Source organism: Quercus robur, chromosome 12 (assembly GCF_932294415.1).
Source record: "Quercus robur chromosome 12, dhQueRobu3.1, whole genome shotgun sequence".
Classification (NCBI taxonomy): Eukaryota; Viridiplantae; Streptophyta; class Magnoliopsida; order Fagales; family Fagaceae; genus Quercus; species Quercus robur.
In genome coordinates this window covers 1649286-1674878 of record NC_065545.1, presented here as the reverse complement: position 1 = coordinate 1674878, position 25593 = coordinate 1649286, and the positions used below count along the sequence as shown (strand labels likewise).

The window sequence follows — 25593 nt, the reverse complement described above, 5'->3', positions numbered from 1 at the left end:
GTTTAAGTATCCAATTGAGTTGATAAACAAAATATAAATGAATTAGTATCCTAATTCACTTATAAACAAAATATACATGAGTTCCTAACTCGGTTATAAACAAAATATATCTAAAATTTTTAATTTTTTTATTAATTATATAATATATTTAAATATATATTAAAAGAACTAATAAGATTTTGTATTATATATGATAGTAGGAACCAAGGAAGTGCTCTACAGCTGGTTTTTTTTTTTTTTTTGTTTAATTTTAAATTTATTAAATATATAATATATTTTAAACATATATTAAAATTTGGGTGGGTCGGGTCGAGTTTGGCGGGTTTGTAATTTTATGACCCAAACCCAACCCGATCCACTATAAAATTTTTTTTTGTAACCCAACCCAACCCACCAAGCCCTAAAAACTGACCTAACCCAGCGGGTTGGGTTGGGTCAGGTCAGGTTTGGCAGGTTGGCAGGTTTTCTGCACACCCCTAATTTACTTTTCTGCAGCTATGCGCATGATATGATTTATTATTGTTTAACCTAGATCTAAATAATTAACCTGAGTAATCGCTTGGACAATATATTAAGTTAAACAATCTGATTTAAGGGGCCAAAAGAGAACAAACACTATGACTATTAACTATAACAATTTCAAAAACTTTATTTTCTAGCCTAAAAGGAGAAACATTACGTTTTCAACCAACTGTTGCTCCGAATGCATGAGATCATGACTTCAACAGCTCCTATAGGGTCAGGAGTGTATTGCCGCCACCTTAACCCGTTTGAGTACTGAGATTTGGAACATTCGTGGTTGTCATGATGCTGGTGGCGATGATGCTACTTGGTTTCTCCCTTGGCACTTCGGAAGAAAAAGGGGGGAAGTTTTGGTCTATTTTGGCAGTGCTCTTAAGGGGAGAATGAGTAGGGAGTTTGTATGATTTTTATTATATATATATATAATTGTGGGGGGGGGGGGGGGGGGGGGGTGTGGGTGTGGGGGGGAGAGAACGTACATAGGGGGAAGACTTTTTTTTTTTTCTTTCTTTTTTATGTTAGAGATTTGTGTTTTTCTAATAATTTCTGATGTAATCTTTAAACATTGTTACTTGGTTTAATGCACTCTTGGCATTGAGCATGTTAATTTCATTTTCATGTTGTGCTTTATTAATTTACAGGTTTGAATGATCATTGCCTTCATTGATTGATTATTGTAGTCAAATTATGATTATTACTTGTATGTTCAAGATATACGGTTTCAATGATTATGAATTAATTTCATTACTTGGTCATTTTTTTTTTTTAAATTTATAATCTATATCCTATGTGTTTGATGAAGTTTATTCATATTTCAAGAAAGACAACTAAAAGGTGTTGAGTCTAGTAATGATTGAGGGAAAATCTCAGTTGAAATTGAGGTTATGTTGGGGAGATAAACACCTTAAAGAGTTTCATTGAATAATTAATATAACATATAAATACACACTTTAATTCAAAAGGCCTAAGCCCAATGGATATGTGCTCAATTATGTTATATAAATCACTCATTCTTTTCATCATTATTCAATATGGGACTTCACTCACACATGTACACTCAATAGATTACTGGTCCCTTCATCTGATTTTATAAATTTTTTTATCTATGTAATTGATGGAATAATGATCGATGTGGCAATTTTTTTTTTAATAACATGTCATAGAGACACAAGAGCTACTAAAATACTGGATTAACAGGTCTGATTTGAAGTTTAAGTATTTATTATGATTTTTGAATTGGTGAGTTCTAGTTTCTTAATATAAAGAAAGTGGACAACAATCTTATAATTTCATCTAAACGGATGAAGGAAACCAAGCAAATTTATTCACATTTGTTTTTTCATACAATAACTAAGGAAGTAGGGATTTGTTATGAATCAAGTTCACTCTATCAGAAGAATCAAATTTAAATAATGAAATCTACTATTAATGTGTGATGAAAGAGACAGTATCATGTGCTGTACTTAGAAAGTACTAAATAATGCTTGATTTTATATTTGTTCTCAAGCCTCATTAAGTACTTATTTATTTATTAGACAAATAAATATCAACGAAAACTTAAAATTTTATTGAACAGGAAAACAAGGTAATTTACTGGTTGCCCATATAACAATTACACTACTACTATATTTATGTAATATACCTACCCACGAAAAAAATTAAGAAAAGAAGAAGAAGAAGAAGAAGAGGAGTGTAATATACTGCTATTTTCTAGAGAACATCTAATTTCAGAATCATGATGCCTTCCAAAGTTTGACATGTATCTTAATTACATATTTTAAAGTTATTTGCTCTTCTCTCTCTAGCTTATTTATTTATTTATTTTTAAAGTTTATGGGAGACTGTATTTGCTCTTCACTTTTTAATCTTGAACCCTAACTGTTTTTTTTTTTTTGGAACGAGTACCATAACACCTATTAAGTATTTTAATCGTTATTACCCTTTTCAAAGAAAAAAAAAAAATCCCATTACTCTTATGTTGCATTTGGCATTGACTTAAAAAACTAGCTTATTTTACTATTCAACTTATTTTTGCTACTACTCATGGGTTTCACTGCACTTTTTGGTATTATTCATACGTCTCACTGCACTGTTTTGTACTATTTATGGGTTCCATTGTACTATTTCAGCTAACTTTTATCTTTAGTTATAGTATTTTTAGTAAAAAATTTTTAATTTCAACTAAATAAACTATTCCTAAGTGAATACTTAGTACGTAATTTCTGACATACTACATTATTACATAAAAGTGAATTAATAATAACATATTCAATCTTTAGTATTTACTTATCCGATTAGTTTTCTCAAAAAAAAAAAAAAAATCCGAATAGAATTAGGAATAATTAATGCACTACCGACTACAGTAAAGCACACGTAAATATTGAATCACCACCGTCATCATGATAACAATAACACATACCTATGCTTTTACCGTATTCTTAATCCTACAACTACTAGGACATTAACGAGATTGTAGTTTTAATTCTCTCCTCCTAATTCTATAAATACCACCCCCTCTCCCTTTTAGTTTCACTCGTCACTCTTTCTAACAAAGTTTTCTTTCTTAAATAGTTTAATTTCCTGCGAATTTTTCTGTCTCGAAGGTTTTCTCAAATAAACCCCAACTAAGAAAGTACGTACTCTTTTTTCTTTGCTCTCCCTTCTAATTCTTTTTACTTCATTGTTTATTCATAGCTGCACATACTATGTACTATGTTACAAAGTTTTGATTTTGCAAGGAAAACAAAATTAGATAGTGTTTTTATCGCAAATAATTAAGGTTTGATTCTATTTAATATTTACAGAGACAAATTAATTTGTCCTCCAAAATACAGTCGATTTAGAACTTCAATTTGATACGTGGGTTTGTTCAATATTACCGTGAGTAGCAAAATTTCATTATGTTTTTGCCTTCAGTTACTTAATTTTTGCTTCTTTTATTTTGTTATAGATCTTAATGTTTTAATGTTTTTCAGCTAGCATGTATGGGTTTTTGTGTGATTGATCGTGTGGTTGAGAGAGAGAGAGAGAGAGAGAGAGAGATTTTATATTATTTTATTTTTATCAGAAGAGAGAGAGAGAGAGAGAGATTTGAATGTATATATGTTTTATGTTCATACCAGCTAGCGTTTCGTTAACGTGTGTTGGGTTGGTCTCCTATATTAAGAAGGAAACCTGGTAGCGTGTCACCAAGAGTTAGCACTTAGGAAAAAAAGAAACTCCTGGTTTTGTTTTGTTTTTCTAAGTTCTACGGTTGATTAGAAAGTCCATCATAGCCTTACTTTTGATGTGAATTTACTGTGACAATTAATTGTTAAACAAAAGAGGGGTAAGGGTAAGACAGTCATTGTCTTAAACAAACAGAAATCTTGCATTAATATTCTCCTAAAAACTTTAGGCATTTTGGAGTCCATGCATGCAATTGTAGAAAAGGATTATAAATACCCTTGCAGATGACAAGGTCCCCCTAACCCTTTCTATGAGGGTCGGTGGGTGTATAATTTATGGTCCACGAAACCTTTCTTTTATTTTATTTTAATTCTTATTATTTTCTCGATTTGTGTATAGGGATCGGTAGTAGAAAATAGATCAATTTAGGACTCCTTTAAATACTTTTTTTTTTCTTCCTAATTTTTGCCTTTTAATTTTGGTATAAGGTTGCTCTTTTATTTCATTAAAATATAAAAACGTACTTCCCGCAAAGCAATATTAAGTGAAATCATTGTACCATTGTAAAGATTATTCATGTATCAACTAAGTGACACGTATCTCTGAGCTTATTTTTCCGTCTTCTAGACAATGTACATTTATGAGTCTAATCTAGTGTCTTGCTTTTGATGAACCATGACCAAGGTGGAATTTTATTATGGAGCAGAGGGCTTAAGAACTTATTTCATAACAAAAGCAACAATTTTTAACTGTAATGACATTTAAAACAAAAAATTATCTTTACCCCCCAAAAAAGTTGTCCTGTTCTATAATTCATATTGCAAGAATTTCAATTATTTATGCACAGGTCAAGCACCTCTTCTAGAGCTTGATTTATTTTCTTTCTTTTTCATTTATGTTTAATTATATATAGTGTGCAATTTCATCTAACTATGGTATATCCACAGCTCCCTTCAGCCCTCTAAACATGGAATCCAACTCAGAAGAAAGATTTCACGACAATGAAGATGTAATTGATGATTTTTATGATATGTGGCTGGTAAGGACATTGTCTGTGATGATCTCAACTTTTGTTTTATTAATATAACAAAACTAGATATTTTGAAAATAAAGTAATTTTTATCTTGGAACTTAATTAAGCATATTAATTTGTTTATATAAAATTTTTAAAACCTCAAATTTTCTAAATACAATATTATACTCTTATCTACTTTCAACAAATAATATATATATATATATATATATATATATATATATATATATATAAAACCAATAAGCCAACCCAAGTACACACTAAAACTTTGTTGTTGTAGTAAATTACTAACAAGGTTTTTTTTTTTTTTATTGCTACAGAAAAATCATCCATCCGCCTTGAGCTCTTTCGAGGAAATAAAGAGTGTGGCTCATGAGAAACAGATGGTTGTGTTTTTGGATTACGACGGAACTCTCTCACCGATTGTTAACAACCCTGATCAAGCTTTCATGTCTACAGAGGTTAGTACTTTATCTAAAAACAGTTAGAACATACATTTAGTTGTGACTTTTGACTATGCATACATCGTTAAAGATTATATATATATATATATATATATATATATGATATGGGTTCAAGTTACACCTGGTATAACTTTATAAGAGTTACACCCTTTTTAAACCATAGATTTCCTAAAGATCTAACGGTAAAAAAAATAGCATTAAATACTAATTGATTTACACATTATTCACTTAATTAATAGCAGTTTTGTTTCTCTCTCCATACTTATTGTTTAAAATTAAAAAAAAAAAAAATATAAGATAGAATTTCTACTCTAGCGTAATCTAAGTATATATATGTGTGAAGCTCCCTCCTAGAGACTTGAACCCAGCCTTGCTCCTCACACCCCACAAAACACACATACACACAAACATGGCTGCCCTTTATGAAAACCATTAAAGGAGAATGAGGACCTTCTTCATAAGATTTTCTTTCTACTTTTTTTTTTTCATTGAAACTTGATTGATAAATAAAAGAAATATATACAAAATAACACATAAAAAATAGATAACAAAAGAGAGAAAGAACATTAATGTATACAGGGATTTTGGTGGGGCTGGGGGCAAATGAAACCCCTTACTCCCTAGCTCCACCCCTGGTTGACTCCTTGACGGAAAGGTAAACCATCTAAATCAATTGACTAGTTTTTATTTATTTATTTATTTATTTTTTAAAATTTACTGTAAGAGCCTAGATCTAAGGTGTGTGTCCACTGCAACCACTTTGGGAGAGTCATGTGTGAGATCTGATTTAGTTGTTTTAATAAAGGGCAGCCATGTTTGTGTATGTGTGTTTTGAGAAAGAGATTTATGAGAAACTAGAGAAATTTTAAACAATAAGTATGGAGAGAGAAACAAAACTACTATTAATTAAATGAATAATGTGTAAATAAATTAGCATTTAATGCTATTTTTTTAATCGTTAGATCTTTAGGAAATCTATGGTTTAAAAAAGGTGTAACTTTTGTAAAGTTACATTAGGGGTGACTTGAACCCATCTCTCTCTCTATATATATATATATATATTCTTTTTTATGTAACAAATTTTTTTTGAGAAAAATATGATACTTAATCGGTTAAACATTGTGCAATAGAAGTAATGTCTATACCATATAAAAAGTGACTTGAATAAAAAACATAAACATACTCACTGTTTTTCTGCAAACTGACCGCACCATTAAAATGGTATATATATGGAAGTTTTATTTTATTCTTTTATTTTTTTAATAAATGAATTTGTTTCTCCAAAAACATGTTGGCTTATAACACTCTATTTGTGCCACTCGATTGACAGATGCGTTCAGCGGTAAGAGAAATCAGTGGACATTTCCCAACTGCAATTATCTCTGGAAGGTCTAGGGATAAGGTAAATAACTCACACACAACTAATGAAATAATGAGCTAGACCTGTTCATATACGAACTATTTTTTACTAACAAATTTTTTTTTTTCTCTCTCTACTCTAGGTGTTCCAATTTGTGAGATTGAATAACATCTATTATGCTGGAAGTCATGGGATGGATCTATCAACCCCATCAGTTTCTCTTAATTATGGTAACCACGAGCATCAAACTAGGACTATTGATGAGAAGGTATTGTAAGGTTGAATTTATTCAACCATCTAATTGGCTTTATTCCGTGCCAAATTTGCTTGTAATTCAGCATTTAGTAACCCTGTATTTAGGTGGGTTTGTTGTAAGGGTAGTGAGTGAGATAGAGTGAAGATTGCTCAAGAGTGTGCAAGAAAACAGGGACTCGCGGGTGACTCGCGGGTGACTCGCGGCTGCAAGCCGCCAGAAACTGCACACGTGCCAAGCATGCTGGAAGATGAACAGTCATGCTAGCTGGAGCACTACAGGACAAAACAGGACAACTGGCCATACGGTTAACTCACGACTGGATCTCGCGACTTAGTCAAGCCGCGAGGTCAAGCCGCGAGCCACCCCTGTTTTGTAAAACCTGACGTTTCACATTCCTCTCCCACTCCAGTATAAATACCCCTTTTACCCACGATTGAAAGAGAGTTTCCAGAGAGAATTTTAAGAGAGAAACCCTAAAGAAAAACAAGATTGTTTCACCCACAATCTATACCTTAGAGTCTCTTCAAATTCCCCTACTTTCTTCCTCTCCATTGTCAAATCCTTGAGAGGCATTATACCAAACCTGGTTCTCACCATCATCATCACTGTGAGACAGTTGTTTGGATTTCTGGGAAGCAGTTAGGAAGGAGCCAATCTTCATTGGTTGATGCTACGGTCTAGTAGCGGAATCCGGTAAGTTAGAAAAGAAAAAGGTTCGGCGCAACCTCGTTGGAGCAAGAAGCTTGGAGGGCTTAGGTGCACTGGGTAGATTAGGCTTGGAGGGTCTATTGCTGTCCTTGTATCCCAACTGTATTTTCTAGTGGATTGATTACCGCTTGGAGGGCGGCGGAGAGGTTTTTCGCCGAGGACTTCGGTTTCCTCTTCGATAACACATCGCGTGTTGTCTTTGTGTTTGCATCTTCCTTCCTCTCTATCTTTGCTTTTATATTATCTGCTGTGGTTTTATTTTATTATGGCTTAGATAGTTTTTAACCAATTTCATATTATAGCATGTGTTAAGTTTCCGCACACTAGTTGTTTGACATATTGCTTGTATTGGTTAAGTTGTATTTTGGAGGTCTAAACGTTCAAAGGTGTTTTGTACACGTTATTGAACTTTCAGGTATATTTCTCAATTGTTTGTGGTTATTTTCTCTACTTGGTGCTTATTGTAATGAAAACTGTTTTATATTGTGTTCAAAACTCCGATATAAAATAATTGCAATGAAATATCCATATTGTTTTTCATTCTAAGCACATTATTTTTGTTTTATCTTGCAGGGTAATGACATGGTTAACTTCTGCCCAGTACGTGATGTCTTGCCTAGAATTCAAACGGTAAGAAATGATGTATATATATTTGGTTGAATAACTTTGTATTCTCTTTGTCAAAGTTAATAAAATGACAAACTCATACTAAAATGCATGATTTTTAGATAAAAATCACCACCTTTTGTTCCTAGGTCCTTGTAGTATTAGAATGCAAATAAATTATCTCTTTCTTTTTTGTTTTTATTTCAATAATGTGTTTGCTTCTCTTGTTGCAGATAAAGGATAAATTGGAAAAAATAGCAAAAGACATAAAAGGTGCCTCGGTTGAAGACAATAAGTTCTGCCTCTCTGTACACTTTCGATGTGTGAATGAAGAGGTAGATAGCATAAAGCAATAATACTAATTAATTTGATATGATATGATCAAATAAAATAAAGTGATGTAATAAAAATGATATTGTTAACACCTAATTAAAATCGTGGAAAATTGTAATTTTACTTCCGTGGATTTCATGTCTAAATCATTGCAGAATGTTGGCAAGCTTAAGGAGATGGTGGAATCTACAATGGAATTCTATAATGATTTCCGTATATCCGAGGGAAAAAAGGTATAAAAAATTTTCTTGTCTCTGTACTAATTATAAGATCTCTCTATTTTTTAAAATATAATTTTTCATTAAGTACTAGCCGGTAAAGTTTTATAATTCATATCTTGTGATTTTCTTTCTTGGAAAATAGATCATAGTTATTTTGTTAAAGATTTATAGTTGACTCCAAAATACTAATTTTGATTAAGGTTTAATTCTTGTTGTTTGTATTTTTGTTATAGGTCATGGAAATTCGCCCTATTATAAGTTGGGATAAAGGTCGTGCTCTGCAGTATCTACTTGATACTATTGGTTTTGAAGACTCTAGCAATGTCCTTCCTATATATATAGGAGATGATAAAACTGATGAGGATGCCTTTAAGGTATGGGTAACCTACTCGATAGTAATTCATTATTGTTACCAATTTTAAAAGGTTTTAAAAATGTGGCGATTCTTCTTAAATCCTGGTTGAATCATCAATCCCCTATTTTGTTAAAAAAAAAAAAAAAAAAAAATCAACCCCCTTTTCTTCCCTTTCAAATATTGATTGCATCCAGAAAATGTTGCTAAAGATAGTCTTGGTGGATGTTGCAACATTATTGATATCATGCGTTTAACTTTGTTGCTAGTTTTGATGAATAATTAGGCATGTATTTCGATCCATACTAATATAATTTGTACGTAAATAAATGTTTGCAGATGATTAAAAGCATTGGAAGAGGATTTCCTGTAGCTGTTTCTACTACTCCAAAGGAGACAGAAGCCCTCTACTCTTTACGTGACCCAACAGAGGTCATGTCCTTCCTAATTCTTTTAGCAAAGTGGAAAATGGGTTGTACTTTGAGTTAATTAGTTTAATCCCTCAATATAGAGAAAATATTATAGACTAATTGATGCTTGTTAAATTTTAAATCAGTGAATTAGCATCCTCGAATTAATGGTATGCTTAGGAGGTTAATTAGGTAGATGCGGTCAATGGCGAACTGGTTAATAGAAATGAAATTTTTCCTGTTACATTATTTTCATTTATGGTCAATTTTTTTTTTATAAGGGCTATTTTTTCTTATGTCTTTCCCCTATGCCTAGGATCTAAAAAGCATGCTTGTTATATACTTATATCAGCTATATGTAACATTGAGTAAAGATCAATGGCTCATAATAGCCATGTTAATTGTTTGATTGAAATCAGCTTTTGGTCCATTATTCGCTCCCAATTTTCACTTGACATCAAAACTTCCTCTATTTTTTTTTTCTTTTTATGAAAAGATTATAAGTTTTCATGGCAAAATATCACGTATTAGTATTACCACTGGTTCTATCTTTACTTATTGTATCAACTATGAAGGAAGTCTTGACATCAAGACCTCCTCTACGTACGTAGTTGTAAATACCATAAGCTATCCACTAATAATACATCCAAAATGTCCACATTAATGAAAAATAAGTAGTATAATTGACGAAGCTAGCATAAAATTTTCACTGCAAATCTAGATCACGAACACCTACAAAAAGAGGAGTTGTCTGAGAGTCTTCAATGCCTCAGCAAGCAAAAGATTGGACAATTTAAGGTTTTTGTGTTTTCAAAAGTAATATGTGCACTGTCAATTAATTGAATTTGGCAACCTCAATATTTCCTATGCTATTTGCCTTAAAATTTTAAACTTCATTACTTCTGTATATTTGTTTTCAACAAACAGATAAAGTAGTGTTCCATGTTTTTTGGGTTTTTTCCTTTTCAATTATTATCATAATACTCATTATGTGATTTAATGTGTGAGGAATTAGTTTAAATTATTTCACATCTTATTAAAAATAAAGTAAATATAAAGTTTCGGTCCGTTTCGGTCTAATGGGTCCAATTCAGTCTGTTTGGTCCAACTCGATTCATTTCGGTCCTTCAAAATATGAATTAAAAAAAAAAAAAAAAAAAAAAAAAAAAACTATGAAATCTCAATCAACCAAAAATGTTTAGTGGTCTTGTTACTTATGGTCCGTTTGGATTGAAGGAGAGGGAGAGGGAGTAAAGTAGAGTAGATTTAGCACAAAATTAGCTTATTTTTAGCCAACTCTATTTTACTCCCCTCCACTTCCCCTCATTCCTCCCTCCTTTCAAACAGGCCATTAGTAATCGAATTCTTGGTCCAGAAATGCAAAAGCTTGTGGGCAACCATTTGGGTTTCACTAGCATCACCCTTAAATCTTAATTATTCTGAGCCTCAATAAGAAACACCATCCCTGGTTCTTCTCCTACTCGTATAGCCCATACAACCTCTGACCTTGTCTTATTGGTCCATCTTCTCCTCCCTCGCCACACCTTTCGGCACTAGCCCTATAGTCTTTCATCAAATTTATTGGGTCTAGAGTGCAAGTTGGATTAGAGCACTTACTTTTTTTATTATTATTATTTCTTTTTGTCTCACTGTGTCCCCTAAGAACTTACTTTAATTTGAAAAGAAGTTAAACTATTATTTTTGACTTAGTTATCCTTTGAATAAAAATAATTAGACAAGAATGCAATTTACACTTGATGAAGTGCAAATTCATCAGTCGAAGTGAATGCGTCCAGATGGAGTCAAGCCCTCATCTCTGTGATAGTAGAAATGGTAGGGTAGCTCCCTTAGAGTGGTCACCGGTGTGGTGCCTACCACAATGTCTCCAATGCCAAAGTCAGTCCAAGGAAGCTTTCAAAAAAATAAAGCAATGTAATGGGATAACAAGTATTTCTGATTGTGTCTATGTACCTTATGCTGGCACTAGGAGGGTTGTATATATACATTCCTGTAGCTCCTAGCTGTTGTGACTGTTATGGTGGTTTTAATGCTCTTTTGGTAATGCCTCATGGTCAATGATGTGAGCTTTGATGAGCTTCCAACGGTCTATACAGTTGTCCCTGTAACCGTCTGCGACATTTATTAGCCTGTATTGAATGGCTTTTTTTCCTCCATCAGTAATGTGGCTTGCACGTCAGAGGCACCTGGTTAATCCGTCTGTCAATATTGCCTCGTTGGTTTGGATGAGGTCATCTAGAGAAGTTGAGTTCGTCAGTCCTATCAACACCCAGTAATTTTAGAAAAAAGTATAGGATTGACTTAGGACTAATTAGACTAGATCAATCTCAATATGAAAAAAAAAAAAAAAAAAAGAATAGAAAAATTAACTAAATCTTAATACGTTCTTTTAATAAATTGGTTACTAGCAATATAAAAATAAAACAAAAAATTTAGATGAAATTCACAAAAAAAAAAAAAAAAAAAAGAATTGGAAAAGAATGAAATAATACAACAACAAAAAATTACAATAAAAATGTTCAAATATGCAATTGAGCGATTTTGATTTTATAAAAAAGATTGGATTTCTTTTCAAACTTGTTGTAGTTGTTTTTTCATGAAGGAGTTTGCAAAATTAAAATTTATAAAATCCAACTTAAGCTCAATTATGTAACAAGAAGAAAGTTATTTAGTTACATTATGTAATTATCATTAGAAAATGAAATGTTAGCAAAATCTAAATAGAAAAGTTTAATTTAAAAAAAAAAGCAAGAAGAATAGATTTTCAATTAAAATAAAAAATATGTAAAGTAAAATAAATGTTATTTAATTAAAAGAAAAAGTTAAAGTTATAGCCTTACCCTGCAAGTTACATTGATTCAGTTCTGAATTGGCCCCGAAAGATAAACTCTTGACTCCTTTATTACCATAGTTATCACGTGTTTATTTCTTAAGTATCAAATTATTTACCTTTTCTTTTTTAGAAGAATCAAATTCTTTAAGTTATATCAATTGTAGGTGTGGGGTCATAGAGCCCAGTGATATACATCCACCTTTTGTATTGGGCCTGAGTCCCATGCCAAGGCCCATAATCGCATATGAAGAAGACAGTGGTGATCATAACAACCCAGGAAACTGTGTCGAGGACAACTCTATCCTCTGGAAGCCAAAGCCGAGGTAGAAGAAAAGTGATTTACCAGCAAAGACAATTGTAAGGACACGATTCGCAACGAACCACAACAGTGTTGGGTTCGCATGTGAAAAGGCCCAGACAATATCATTTGTAGAGCGTGGGTTTGAAAGGCTTGCCTTTGATCACGGGGCGACGGTCCGTTCCTAATTTTAGGGGGACTCATGTAAGAAAGGGTTCAGCCTGAACATCCAAGCCCTACAGCGTCGTAGCCTGAGGGGTTGGACTCCTCGGACTTAGTCCGAGGAGCATTAAGTTCTTCCCCTTCTTTTCCTTTTTCTTCCCCCCTCCCTTTTTCTCTTGGCTTTCGTTTCCTTTTATACTCGTATTCCTCCCTCTCTCTAGGGTCCACGTGTGAGCTTTACCTTCGGGGCAGAAGACTTGTCCTATCCGCCCATACCTTAAGTGATTGGGAGTAGACGTAAAGGTTGAATAGCTTGGTCAAGAATAGGGGCTTGTCAGGCAAAGAGTTCTTTACTACAGTATGAGCGGTCTTTTCACTTATCCTATCCGTGCATTAAACTCCTCCTTGACAATTGGTCTCCTCAGATCAGGCCCTGGGCCTTAATATAGGACGGGCCTAGGCCATGAATTTTCTGGCCCACAATAGCCCCTCAAAATCCTGCTACCCGACTTTTAGTTGGGGAGGAGGGTTTTGGTGACTTTGGGCCCACATCGTGACTCGTTCAAATTCTGCATGGGAGACGTGCCAAGTCAAGAGTCATCCCTTCGTTCGCGAGTACCCTGAAGTTTCAGCAATCGAAGCGCGTTTTCCCGAGGATCTTGAGATCCTACGGTTGTGGATGGTGTGGGAAATTGAGCCGAAGCTGCCTTGTCTGCAGCGCGTCTTGGGAATCTGCTCAAATGAAACTATATGGCCCCTCCTTACCCTTTATATAAGTAGGACAAGTGGTTGTTCTCCTGGCACATAAACCCTTCCTCTCACTTCAGAATCATCACCCTTTGTCCATATCCAGTTCCCTCCTCCGGTGTCATCTTCCCTTTGCGCCGTATGTTTGAGGCTTGGGTGGAGATGGAGGAACTTCACCCGCCACAGAGACACCGGACCCTTCCGAGACGCAAAGTGATGTGACCTGGGCAGGGGAGGCACAGATTTAAGGTGTCTTCCCGCTTAGACATGGTGGGGACGGTATTATCCCCTCTTTTAGTCAAAATTCGAAGCAGGTTCTGGTCACGCCAGATTTGTGGTGTGTCAGAAGAAAGATTTTCCGCCATCAGCGCCGTCTGCCTTGTCGCAGGCAAATTTTGGTGTAGGCTCCTCAACTTCCAGTTCCCGGCACCTTCTCTTCAACGGTGTGGGCCTTAAGTTGGGCTCCCTGCACCTTTTCTTCAGCTGCGCTAGCCCAAAGCTGGGCGCTTTCTGCACCTTTTCTTCAACGGTGCAGGTCCCATGCTGGGTTCTTTTGCTGCCTGAGTTATGGGCATGTAAAAGTATAGAGGAAGAACAAAGTCTTGAAGCAGCAGCCAACCTCTCATCTGTACTACCTCCTCGGCTTTATCTTATTCTCTTGCATCTTTCTTTTCGATTATGTACTTAGCTTTAATATAAGCTGATTCCAGCTTTTCATTGTAAGCTGTACTATTTCTTTGTTTTAATAAAAGGGGAATTTATTTATTTGTTTTGAATATTTTTCTTTTTTGCAATATTACTTTGTGAATGGGTGTGCTCCATGTGTGTTTTTCTTCAATGATACTTAGAGCAGGAAAACTTAAAACAGAATCCAACTAATTTTAATTTACCGACATTACCAGACATAATAACGATAATTCACAGTGAATTAAACTTAGGAAACTAACCGAGATAACAGCTAAATATTCTGTAATAAGTGCGAGGAAACCATCCGAGAACGATAAACTCTAAATAATTCATCCGAGTGGGTAACCGAGCAGTAAGGGACTCTGGTTGTGTTTTTGGTAACATATTGCTCCATATTGCATCAGTCCCTTTGGTATTGAGGATCCGAGAGCAGACTTGAGAATCCATGCAGTTTAGGAATTAACCCAATTGTTAATGGAGAGTTCTCCTCGGAGGGATTCTAAGGTCCATGCAATGTAGTTTTTTCTTTGAAGTAGTTGGTTTCCCCATAGGCTTGAGTCCGAGGACCATGCAAGGCCTTGGTTCTGTCCAAAACTTGTGCTTTTTCTTCTGAGTACTTGGTTTCCCCATAGGCTTGAGTCCGAGGACCATGCAAGGCCTTGGTTCTGTCCAAAACTTGTGTTTTTTCTTTTGAGTAGTTGGTTTCCCCATAGGCTTGAGTCCGAGGACCATGTAAGGCCTTGGTTCTGTCCAAAACTTGTGTTTTTTCTTTTGAGTACTTGGTTTCCCCATAGGCTTGAGTCTGAGGACCATGCAAGGCCTTGGTTCTGTCCAAATATTCAACTATTTCAACTATTTCAACTATTTCATGAAATATTAGCATTAAAATGCAATAATTTTATTGTTATAGGAACACTACAAAAAAAAATGTTCTATGGCCACGTTTTTAAAACGTGGCTATGTGTCAAAAAAACGTGGCTATAGCCTATAGCCGCGTTTTTTTAGGCCGCGCTTTCTGATGTGGCCTAAAACTTGTGACTATAGGATTGACGGTCCTATGACTGCACTTTTTAACTGTGGCCCAAGACCAGGTTCTATAGCCCCGTTTAAAACGCAGCCTAAGGGTCTGGTCTTAGGCCGCGTTTTAAACGCGGCCTAAGGTTGTGGTCTTGGGCTGCGTTTTAAACGCGGCCCAAGGTTTAACCTTAGGCCACGTTTAAAATGCAGCCTAAGATCAGACCCTTAGGCCGCGTTTAAAAAGTGCGGCCATAGCTCCCTTGGTGACGGCCTAAGACCCCCGAATTCCTGTTAGGAATTTGTCTATAAAACGCGGCTATAGTTTTTTTTTTTTTTTTTCCTTTTTATTTCCTTTCTAGGTATATGAGTTTTTACAAACCTGCTTATGTTTTACAAACTTGTCACACATACAAAAAATTCCAGTTTGTTGCATGCAACAAAAATAACAAGCCAGAATTTCAACTAAATATCAAACTAGAATTTTCTCAAACTTGTCACAAATCAATATCTCTAATGAATGATGAATAGATATAATGAACTACTCAAATAACCTCAAATTAAATATAAAACTTAAAACTTTACAAATATAATAAGAGCATAATATAATTCAATAAAAGTAAGCCATACAAACTTATGTCATGCATAAGCAGTGGTAACAAATAGGTTATAGAGCATATGCATATAAAAATAGGATTTGTTTAACTTTAGCATGTACTTCACTATGCATCAAAACTAATATCGATATGCTAAATGCATTTGAATAAAAAATTAAGCTATAACATTTTTTATAAAGAAAGAAAAGAAGAGACAGTTTGGGAAGGAACATACACATGGCAAATTATCCGGGAAGGAGGGTTCAATGGGGATGAGTTGGATGATTTATCAGAGGTGAGGATCGTCCTGTCCATGACTAAAAGCTTACTGAGACTTAGTACTAGTGAGACTAGTCGCTTGGTTTGGATGGTTCTCTCAATTCAGCTTTGAAAGCCCTTAGAAATTGCAGTTGGTAGAGCAGAAGAGTCTCACAGGTCCAACTTAACTGACTCAATTAATTGATTGTACCTGAAAAGAAAGCACCAAGGGTTGGTGTGAGTGGCAAGACTAGTTTTTGTTTAAAAAAGTAAAAAATCATTATTAATGACAATGTAAGCTAAAGAACATTAAAATCATCCCCCCAAAAAAAAAAATGATGAATTTGATATAATGCAGTTTACACCCTCTGCATCTCTACTAGCTGAATGTATGTGTATAATCTATATATTATATATGCTAGCCTCTTCACACAAGTGCACGTGTAGAGACTCTAAAAGAAAATTTAGAAAGGTTCAAATTTTGCAAATCATTGAATTTGTTAAAAGCATTAAAGGTGATCATTGCAATAAAATAAAATAAAAAATGATAGAGATTGATTAAAAAAAAATCTCTTTATTTATTTATTTTTGGCCTATCCGTACACAATCTCAGTTATGGACACAATGGAACAAAACACAGCTACAACTAACTGACTAAGAACACTGCAACTACATTTCAATAAGCTCTAGTATACACAACAGAAATGGAATCCCCAGTAACATGACCTTTCTTTAGTAGCTACATGGGCTTTTATTTTATCTCTCATATGAAGGACTACAGACTAGAGTCACTAGACAAAAATTTATTCAGACTTGACTTGTTCACCTTGGACAATTTTGTTTCTTTGAATCCAAATATATATGGCACTGTATAGTAGCTCCCCATGTCAGCTTACTAATAACAACTTGTAGACTACTCCATTTCCATTTGTTCATACCCGAATCCACCACCTTTTTCCATTCAGTTGGTGGGTTAGAGTTCAAACAAAGATCCATGATCTTTTTTCCAAACTCTCTCAGCTTATGTCTCCCATATTTCTTGTAACTCTACAAATGTGACATTGCTCTTGCTCCATTGGTAACTGTACAAATTATTCAAAAAATTTATTCTAAGAAAAACATCAATTTAGAGAAATGACAAAGAAATGACAGGTCCAGTTTTATCTAATCACAATGATCATTCTACATGGTCTATAATTAACAAAACTCCAAGGAAAAAAAAAAATTCTTCCAAGTTTCAATTACAAAAGTAAATGGGCAAGTATCAAAATTCTTGGCATGCAAAACTGAACAAAATTGTTCACACCAAAACATCATACATTTTTTTTAAGTTACACACGCACCCACTGAGTTTTGTAAAAGTGACTTCACCCTCAATCTTACGCTAATAAAAGGGGTAAAGGTAACATTTAAAACAAGTGCTCATTGGCCACACCAAACCAACAAATTCCAAGCACATTTCAGCATAAATTTGACTTTCTTCATACATGCAAGCAAACCCAATTTTCTTTTTCAGTAAAGTGAACCATAGTAGAACTATAAACAAATAAAAAGGAAAATAAATATCAGTACCTCTTTCTCTGCAATGGAGGAAACTCTAGAAGTAGACACCACAGGCTAGCTCGCCTGCAATGGCTACCCAAAAACCTGAAACAAAATCACATTGATTATTAGAAATTAATCAAATTTAAGAAAAAAAATATAAATAGAAGTTGGGCCATGGTCCCCCAACTTTGGAAATTGATTTGGCAGCAGAGAGGACTCTTTTGTAAAAGTTTGGGTCTTAAAATTTTTATTCAAATGGGTAATGTGACCGCTGATAGAAGCAATATGATGCAGATGCATATGGTTAAACCTGCTCTCCTACACCAAGAATGATTTTTCAGCCAATCAAAAAGAAAAATATGCTCTCTATGTAGATATATGTTCCCTAAGAATAAAACCCAGTGATATAAGGCATATCTGATTCGTCGAGGAGAGTTTTTTCTTTTTATATATATTTTTTTATAAGTAATAACAAATTTCATTAAAAGAACTCTGAAATAGTTTCCAAAAGAATTACAATCTAAGATTTACAAGATCCAAGCAAACTACTAAAGAATTTACAAGATATCCCACCAATTATAATACAACATTCAAACAAAGAATGCAAAAATCATTTTGAATTATACCAAGTTACAAACTAAAAATTAAGTAGCTCTAAACAAAAAAAACTAAAATCTGAGAAATATAAAACACAGCTTTTACAAAAAGAAACAGAACCAAATTCAGCAGAAAAACTAGAAAGTACTTTCCGAACACAAAAACAACAGAACAGCAAAAAAAATATAAACAATGAACCATGAACCATGATTCTTACACATACAATAACAAAAACAGAGTCAGTAGAAAATCTAGAAATGACTTTTTCCAAAACCAAAACAATTTTTACAAAAAAACTTCCAGTTTCAACAACAGGATAGGTAGAACAACGAGTACCTTCAAGCTTCATAACAACACAACCATGGCAACAAAAACACAAACAATCATATGAACAACAGGGAAACAAATATACAAATATTAAGGACAAGAATGAAAATGAAAGGAGAGAGACAGAAGTGTGTGAGTATGGTATACAAAGAGGAATATGAAACCCTAACCCTAATACAAGGAAGATGATGATAGTGGAGATGAAAAGCTTACCCCAAAACTCCATGGAAGCAAGAGAGAGAGAGAGGAGGAGGCTAGGGTTTGGGGAGGGTTTTAGAGAGAGAGAGAGAGAGTTTAGAGTGAGTGAGCTTTGTTACAAAGCATAGCGAGTGCCAAAGCTCCACCAGTCGAAGCAGCGAGCTCAGCTGTCCGATTCAGCTTCTTTTCTTCAACCACCACTGTCGGTTGGTTCAATGACCCATTTGTCTCTTCGATCACAAACCCATCTGGAGAAGAGGAAAAGGAAGAGGTTTGGGCTTGTGGGTTCGGCTCTGATGGTGGTTGTGGCGGCAATGGGTTTATGTTTTTGTTTTAAAGGAAGAGGGTTAGCGCAATGGAGGCGGAGATGGAGGGCTTGTGGGTTCGACATCGAGGCTGTTCTTGATGGCGATGTAAAGGCTGGAGATGGAGGCGGCGGAGATGGTGAAGTGGTTAGGGAAGGAGCTCGGCGGCTATAGGTCAGCGATGGAAGATCTAGATCAACTCAGACCTGATCTAATGGGAGGTAGAGGGTCAGCGAGCATTTGGTGAACAAAAGGGCTGAAATGATTTTCATGTGACATTTTATATCAAGCCTAAAGCCGCGTTTTTAACCTGCGGCTATAGGAAAAACTTTAGGCCCCGTTTATAAAACGCAGCCCCATCTAAAACTAAAGCCGTGTTTTAAATGCGCGGCTTCAGACTAAATACTGTGGCCGCGTCTAAAAAATGCGGCTCTAGGCAAGCTAGAGCCGCATTTTTTAGACACGGCCACAATTAAGAATAAAAAAAGAGAAAAGGAAATACACACAGGTCCTATGGCCGCATTTTTTAAATGCGACCGTAGCTCCACCCCCAAAAATGCAGCTATAGCTCAAAAAAATGCAACTTTAGACGCGTTCTATGGCCTCGCTTATAAAATGCAGCTTTAGTTTGTCTGGGCTGCGTTTTTACAAACGTGGCCTAAAAAAACGCAGCCTCAGACCCTCGTGTTTTGTAATTGAAAAAAAAAGTTATGAATAGTCAGATTGCTAATAAAAATGACCTACAGTCATGCATTTCGTGAAATAAAATATTTATTTATAAATCAAACTAATAATTGTCATATTTTGTAATATATATATATATATATATATATATATATATATATATTTCTGTTAGTTTTTTTTTTTTTTTTTTTTTTTTTCCTGCTAGGTAAATAAAAGTAGGTGCATGGGGTTTGAGACGTCGAACAACATAACAATAATAAAATCTATTGTTGAAAACTTGTTCCACAAGCCTAATCCTAATTCTGTCCATTCATAAATCTTCAATATTGTTCCAATTAGATGGATGCTGTTCAAGCGCAACCATCCTATCCCAACAATTGACATTGCAAGATTGCCTCAAAGTGCAGCCATTGGTCGTTGGGATATAGTCCATACCATATCGAGAAAACTGGCTTTTAAATGTCCCAATCACCAAGATGGGGGGCACGGTACTCCAAATAGCAGTGTACCATAAACAAGAAATGATTTTTGAACAACTTCTACAACAATTACGCCCGCCGGGAAGTCTTCTGGCTAAAGTTTCTTTAAAAAGGAAAAACAACGTAGGAAGTACTCCTCTTCACCATGCAGGCATGCAGCAGAAGTGGGGAGCAAGAAGATATCTCGTACGTAGCATCATTGAATTTGATACAGCAGAATCAGCAACGTTGCTAAGTGTTCGTAACGATGAAGGCGAGACCCCTCTCTTCTTAGCAGCACTTCACGGACACAGATGTTTTTCTTTACCTCCGTTTTAAATGCCACCCTGGAAGAGAACACCCCAATTACTGTACAAGGAAAAATGGTGACACTATTCTCCATTGTGCCATCTCTGAAGAACACTACGGTGAGTTATATATGGAAGTGGATTGCTATTACTAATCTGTTTAGTAATTTATGACATAATGTTAGTAAATAAATGTAACAAAACAGTTGATGAGGATCGGTAGTCTGTTAGATACGCTAGAATTAATTATTTGGTCACATTTTGTTATTGTGCTTGGCAGAATTGGCCTTAATAATACTTCACCTGCATAAAGACCTTACAAATCTTGGTAATGAGAAAGGCATGACCCCTCTCCATCTCCTTGCAAGTAAGCCTTCTGCATTCAAAAGTGGCAGCAATCTTCGATGGTTTGAAAATATCATCTATCACTGTAAGTAGGGGCGGAGCCACATAGTGGCTTGGGGGGGCCGTGGCCCTTGCAAAAAAAAAAAAAATTTCCCATTAGACTATGAAGAAAAAATAATTAGGCCCCCCCAACCTTAGACAGCCGGCCCCCCCTACCAATTTCTCACCCATTCTCCCAGGCCTCAATCAAAAATTAGGAACATCCTCAAATTAAAATATATATATATATATATATATATATATCTGTTCTACTTTCAAGCAAAAAAAAAAAAAAAAAAAAAAAAAGAAGCCCAAAAAGAATTGAACTAAAATCTGAAAAAAAAAAAAAAAAAAATTTACAGAGAAGCCCACGGCAAGCTAAGCCCACAGTGAGCCCAGTAGCTCGCTCACGGCAAGCCCACGCATTCTCAACCGAAAAAAAAAAAAAAAAAAAAAAAAAAAAAAAAAAAAAAAAAAAAAAAAAAAAAAAAAAAAAAAAAAAAAAATTACAGAGAATCAGAAAATCCAACCATCACGTCGCTGGCAGAGAAATCAAATCGGTGACAGAGAATGCATACCCCAATGCCTGATACTGCCTATAGAGAGCAAATCAAACTCAACAGCAAATCAAACTCAACAGCAAACCAAACACAGAGAACACAAGAGAGAAACACAGAGAACACAGAGAGACAGAGGTTTTTATCTAAAAAAAAAAATCCCCAATACACAAATAAAAACCAAACCCCAGCAAACCCACGGTCATGTCGCCGCGACGCCGCAGCTCGCTTGTCGTCACCGTCGTCGCTCGCCCCTCATCGCAGATCGGAGATCGGCCTCTGCTCCGGTGCTCCCTCCAGCCCTCCCTCAAGGTATTTCTCTCTTTTTCTCTCTCACTGTCACTAAAATGAAAAATGAAACGAAATTTTTGTATATCGTCGACGCCAGACGGTAGATCGGTCATCACTCACCGGAGATCTGCCGTTGACTCGTTGCTTCCTCCGCTCCGGCTCCGGCTCCGGCAGTCCGGCCCTCCCTCAAGGTTTTTCTTTCTGACTCTCTCTCTCTCTCTCTCTCTCTATCTCACTGAATGACCGAATGGTTTAGTGGAAATGAAATCTGCCTGAGCCCTGAGTCCTTTTATTCTTTTAACTTTAATAGCATCTCACCCATTCATTGGTTGATCTTTTTTTTTTTTTTCCTGTTTGTCTTTATCTTATTCGGTTATTCCTTTTTATTGGTCAATGGTCAGTGTGTTGGTTTTTAGTGAAAACCAACATTATTAAATAATAATTAATATTTATTCAAAAGCTAATAATTAAATTATTGCTATCATTTATTGCAATTTTTTAAGAATTGTTTAATTGTTCAAAAGTTAATTATTTAATTGTTTAATAATTAAAGCTATATAATTAAATTAACCAATACATTATAAAAGATAAATTAATTAAATTATTTGAGGGGTTATTATTAATAAAAGTTGTATTAAAAATGGGTTAACTGTTTAAATTATAGTGAAAATTCTGTTTTTTCCTTGAGTATGAATAACATTCATATAACTAAGCAAAAATTTCTAATTAAAATGGGAGATTTACTGAGGCTTAGTTCATGGAGCAGAGGCTTGGGCCGACAAAAATTTTTTGGCCCGTTTTGTAACCCATTGTGAATCCTGTGCGCAGGATATAAAAACTGTTTTTTTTGGTGATTAGGGTTTTGTCTTGTTGTTGTTTTTGAGAAAGAAAAACACTGTAGCCGCACATTGTAATTTTCTTTGATAATAGTGAAATCCCTGCAACTCTGTGGACGTAGGCAAATTGCCGAACCACGTAAATACTGTCTTGTGCGTGTGATTGTTTTACTTTTGGCATTTTGTTTTCTCTATTTTTTTGTTTCTCACAGGTTTGAAATTTCGGTTGAATTCTCAACATGTTCAAGTATATAATAATATATGAAAGTTGATAATTTTATATCCAATAGACTTAAAAATTATATTTGGCATATCTCTGTTACAACCCGGCCCCCCAAGTATGTATTCCTGGCTATGCCCCTGACTGTAAGTATATTATGTATAATTTTTAAGACTAATAGTATATCTCAAGTAAAAAAACATCAAATCACCGATTTTATGGAACGTTAGGTTCTCAAAAAAACATCAAATGACCGATTTTATGGAACGTTAGGTTCTCAATATAAATGTGATTAATGCAAAAGGATGATCTCGTGAAAATCTATGAGGCAATGCACATAGTTTCAGTAGATCTGGGCTCTGTTGATATCTCTTGTGCGTCTCTTAAAATGATTGAGGCTTTATGCATTTAGACGACATATCGTTTTGGCAAGTCTCTAATTTAGTTGCCGTGCTGCATGCTACGGTGTCGTTTTGATCACTGTGTTCAACCCAAATAATAGTGCAATAAGCCAATAAGAGTAACTAGGGAGATATATTATACTTTGTTTCCATGTGGGATGACCTGATCTTACTTCATCATCTTGTAGCATGAAAAAAAATCATTTACAACGTGCTTTGTAACTAATTAGCTGCTTCCATTTCAGCATTTGCCAAAACAAATGACCAGGAACTAATTCGGCAAGCACGGGAAAAAACTTGTCGAGCAGCAGCAGATGAACAGAACCTTGAAAGACTACAAGTTACCCATGGAGGTAGAAATGTTAACACACATATCGCATTGTGTTACCAAAAAAAAAAAAAAAAGTACACATACATAGATAGCGTGTTCTAGTAATTAGAGGAAAAAACTAAAAGAAACCAAAAAAATAAAAATAAAAATGGTGTCATGACTTGAGCTTCTATTGTTATTGGTCAAACACAATGAATAAACGGAGCTCGTACAACTTCCATGCACTGATGCACCTAATTGCAGAACCAGCTTTGAGTTTGTAAAACTTGTATACGAGGCAGTGTCATCTATATATGTACTGAACGTGCTTTAGTATTTCGACTTATACAGTGTTTTTTCTGTTTTGTTGTCTTTGTATGTCTATGTATATATGTACTGAACGATTAGTAACACTTTCATTTGAGATTTGGTATATGACTGAGATCTTTTTAATTCTCAAGATTAAGATGCCCAGGAAGGGTAATTTATTTAGAGGATCCATCAAATTCACAGGGATTATCCAATGGAGAACATCCACCTAATTGCAGAACATGCTTTTTGTTTACGTACTTCGTTTATGAAACTTGTCTTGAAGGCAGTGCTAGGTACTCACTCGCCGTCTTCCATTTCCAGTTCTGTTTCCTTTGTATATTTCCTTGCTCACATATCATTGGTGTATAATTTTAGCACTTTCGGAGACGGTAAGGAAGGTAAGGATGGTGAAGGTGAGGCACACATGGTCTGTTCTAATCATGAACAATTTTCTGGAAAATGCTTCAATCTATCAATTTTTACAAGGTAATCGTCTAATCCTATTCTAGCCTTTATTTTACAGGATAATTCCAATTTCATTATTGGTCTTTTTGATTGAATTTGAATTATTTTCTTGTGATCTAAATAGTGATACGTAAAATCTGTTTTTAACATTATTTTTTATTAACAAATATATTTACATTAAATTAGTCTTTAAATGATGCAAAATAATTTCTTTCATCAAGTCATTTTATGAATTCTGAAATATATTTTAAAGGACATTGGTCATAGCTAGTATCCTTTAAATATTTTAGATCAAGATTTTATTTTTTGTTAAATAATATTACTGATTGTGAAAGATTGCTATTAATACCCTAGCAAATATTTATACACCAATAACCAATTTTTACGAACTAAATCAATTTTAATCCTACACTACTAATTAATACCCAATATAAATGATTAAACAATTTCAATAACAAGCATATTCAAATAGCAATAAATGAATATAAAAGGAGCAAATCAAGGATAACATTGGATGTGTTATCAAAGAGAAAAATATAATCCCCAATTAAAAACTTGAAAAATCTCTTCATCGAATCTCCACTAATATGAATAGTTGCAATACATAATTATCACAAAGACACTACTTCAAGTCTAAACTATCCTATATACTTGGGCTCTCCAAACTCTAGCTAATAACTGATTTCTTGGAGTCCTTTCTCCATCTAATATCAAAGTCCACATGTTAAGTAACCAACAATAAGTCACCAAGACACCTCTTGGATTTGGGGTGAAGCTTCTTCTTTGGTTTCCAGCATCAATCACTCTGGAATATGACTTTGAAGGTAATAAGGTAGTGATGGTAAATCTCTCAAGACTCAAGATATGAAATGGTGAGAGAGAAAGAAAAGAGAAAACAATGGGGTTCTTTAAGGGAATGCATGGGTTTTCCCTCTCTTAAAGGAACAAGGAGTATTTTTGCTTTATATATTCACAATCTGCTCGCCTAGAGTTTGTTCTTACGTTTCTGGAGTAGATTGGAATGCGTTCAGATAAACAAAAAAGAGTTGGCTGAAAGTAAGGTTAATAGCTGGAATCTATCATTGAGCTAAAGAGGACTTTTGCTTGATCACTGATTCCAAGGCCCTTTTATAAGTAAGATGTTTTATGGGTTTGGCTTGCGAGGTGTTAACTAGGTCTATAGAATAACATGAGGAAGATAATACAAACTATTTCCTTAGTTTGTAGTTTGTACTTTGTAGCATGCTTGGGCTTAGTTTCAGTACACAACGATAGATGTGGCGAAGGAATAACCACGTCATTTTTTTTTTTTGGAATGCAGTATATAAAGAAGTCAATGCAAAGAAGCT

General features: G+C 34.7%; 1 protein-coding gene and 1 long non-coding RNA gene across 2 annotated transcripts; one reads left to right on the top strand and one right to left on the bottom strand.

Annotated features, from left to right (window-relative positions):
- The first annotated feature begins 4657 nt into the window (after positions 1–4657).
- On the top strand, positions 4658–9512 carry LOC126710184 (probable trehalose-phosphate phosphatase 2). Its single transcript, XM_050410568.1, has 9 exons — positions 4658–4729; positions 5044–5184; positions 6518–6589; positions 6690–6815; positions 8085–8141; positions 8351–8452; positions 8606–8683; positions 8905–9045; positions 9363–9512. The coding sequence occupies exons 1-9, from the start codon at positions 4658–4660 to the stop codon at positions 9510–9512; spliced, it is 939 nt and encodes a 312-aa protein (XP_050266525.1).
- Positions 9513–17025: 7513 nt separating this feature from the next.
- On the bottom strand, positions 17026–19255 carry LOC126710165 (uncharacterized). The gene is made up of 3 exons (XR_007649585.1): positions 18729–19255; positions 17619–17693; positions 17026–17128 (listed from the first exon to the last, which is right to left on the bottom strand). It is a non-coding gene; the product is annotated as an uncharacterized LOC126710165 (long non-coding RNA).
- Positions 19256–25593: the final 6338 nt, after the last annotated feature.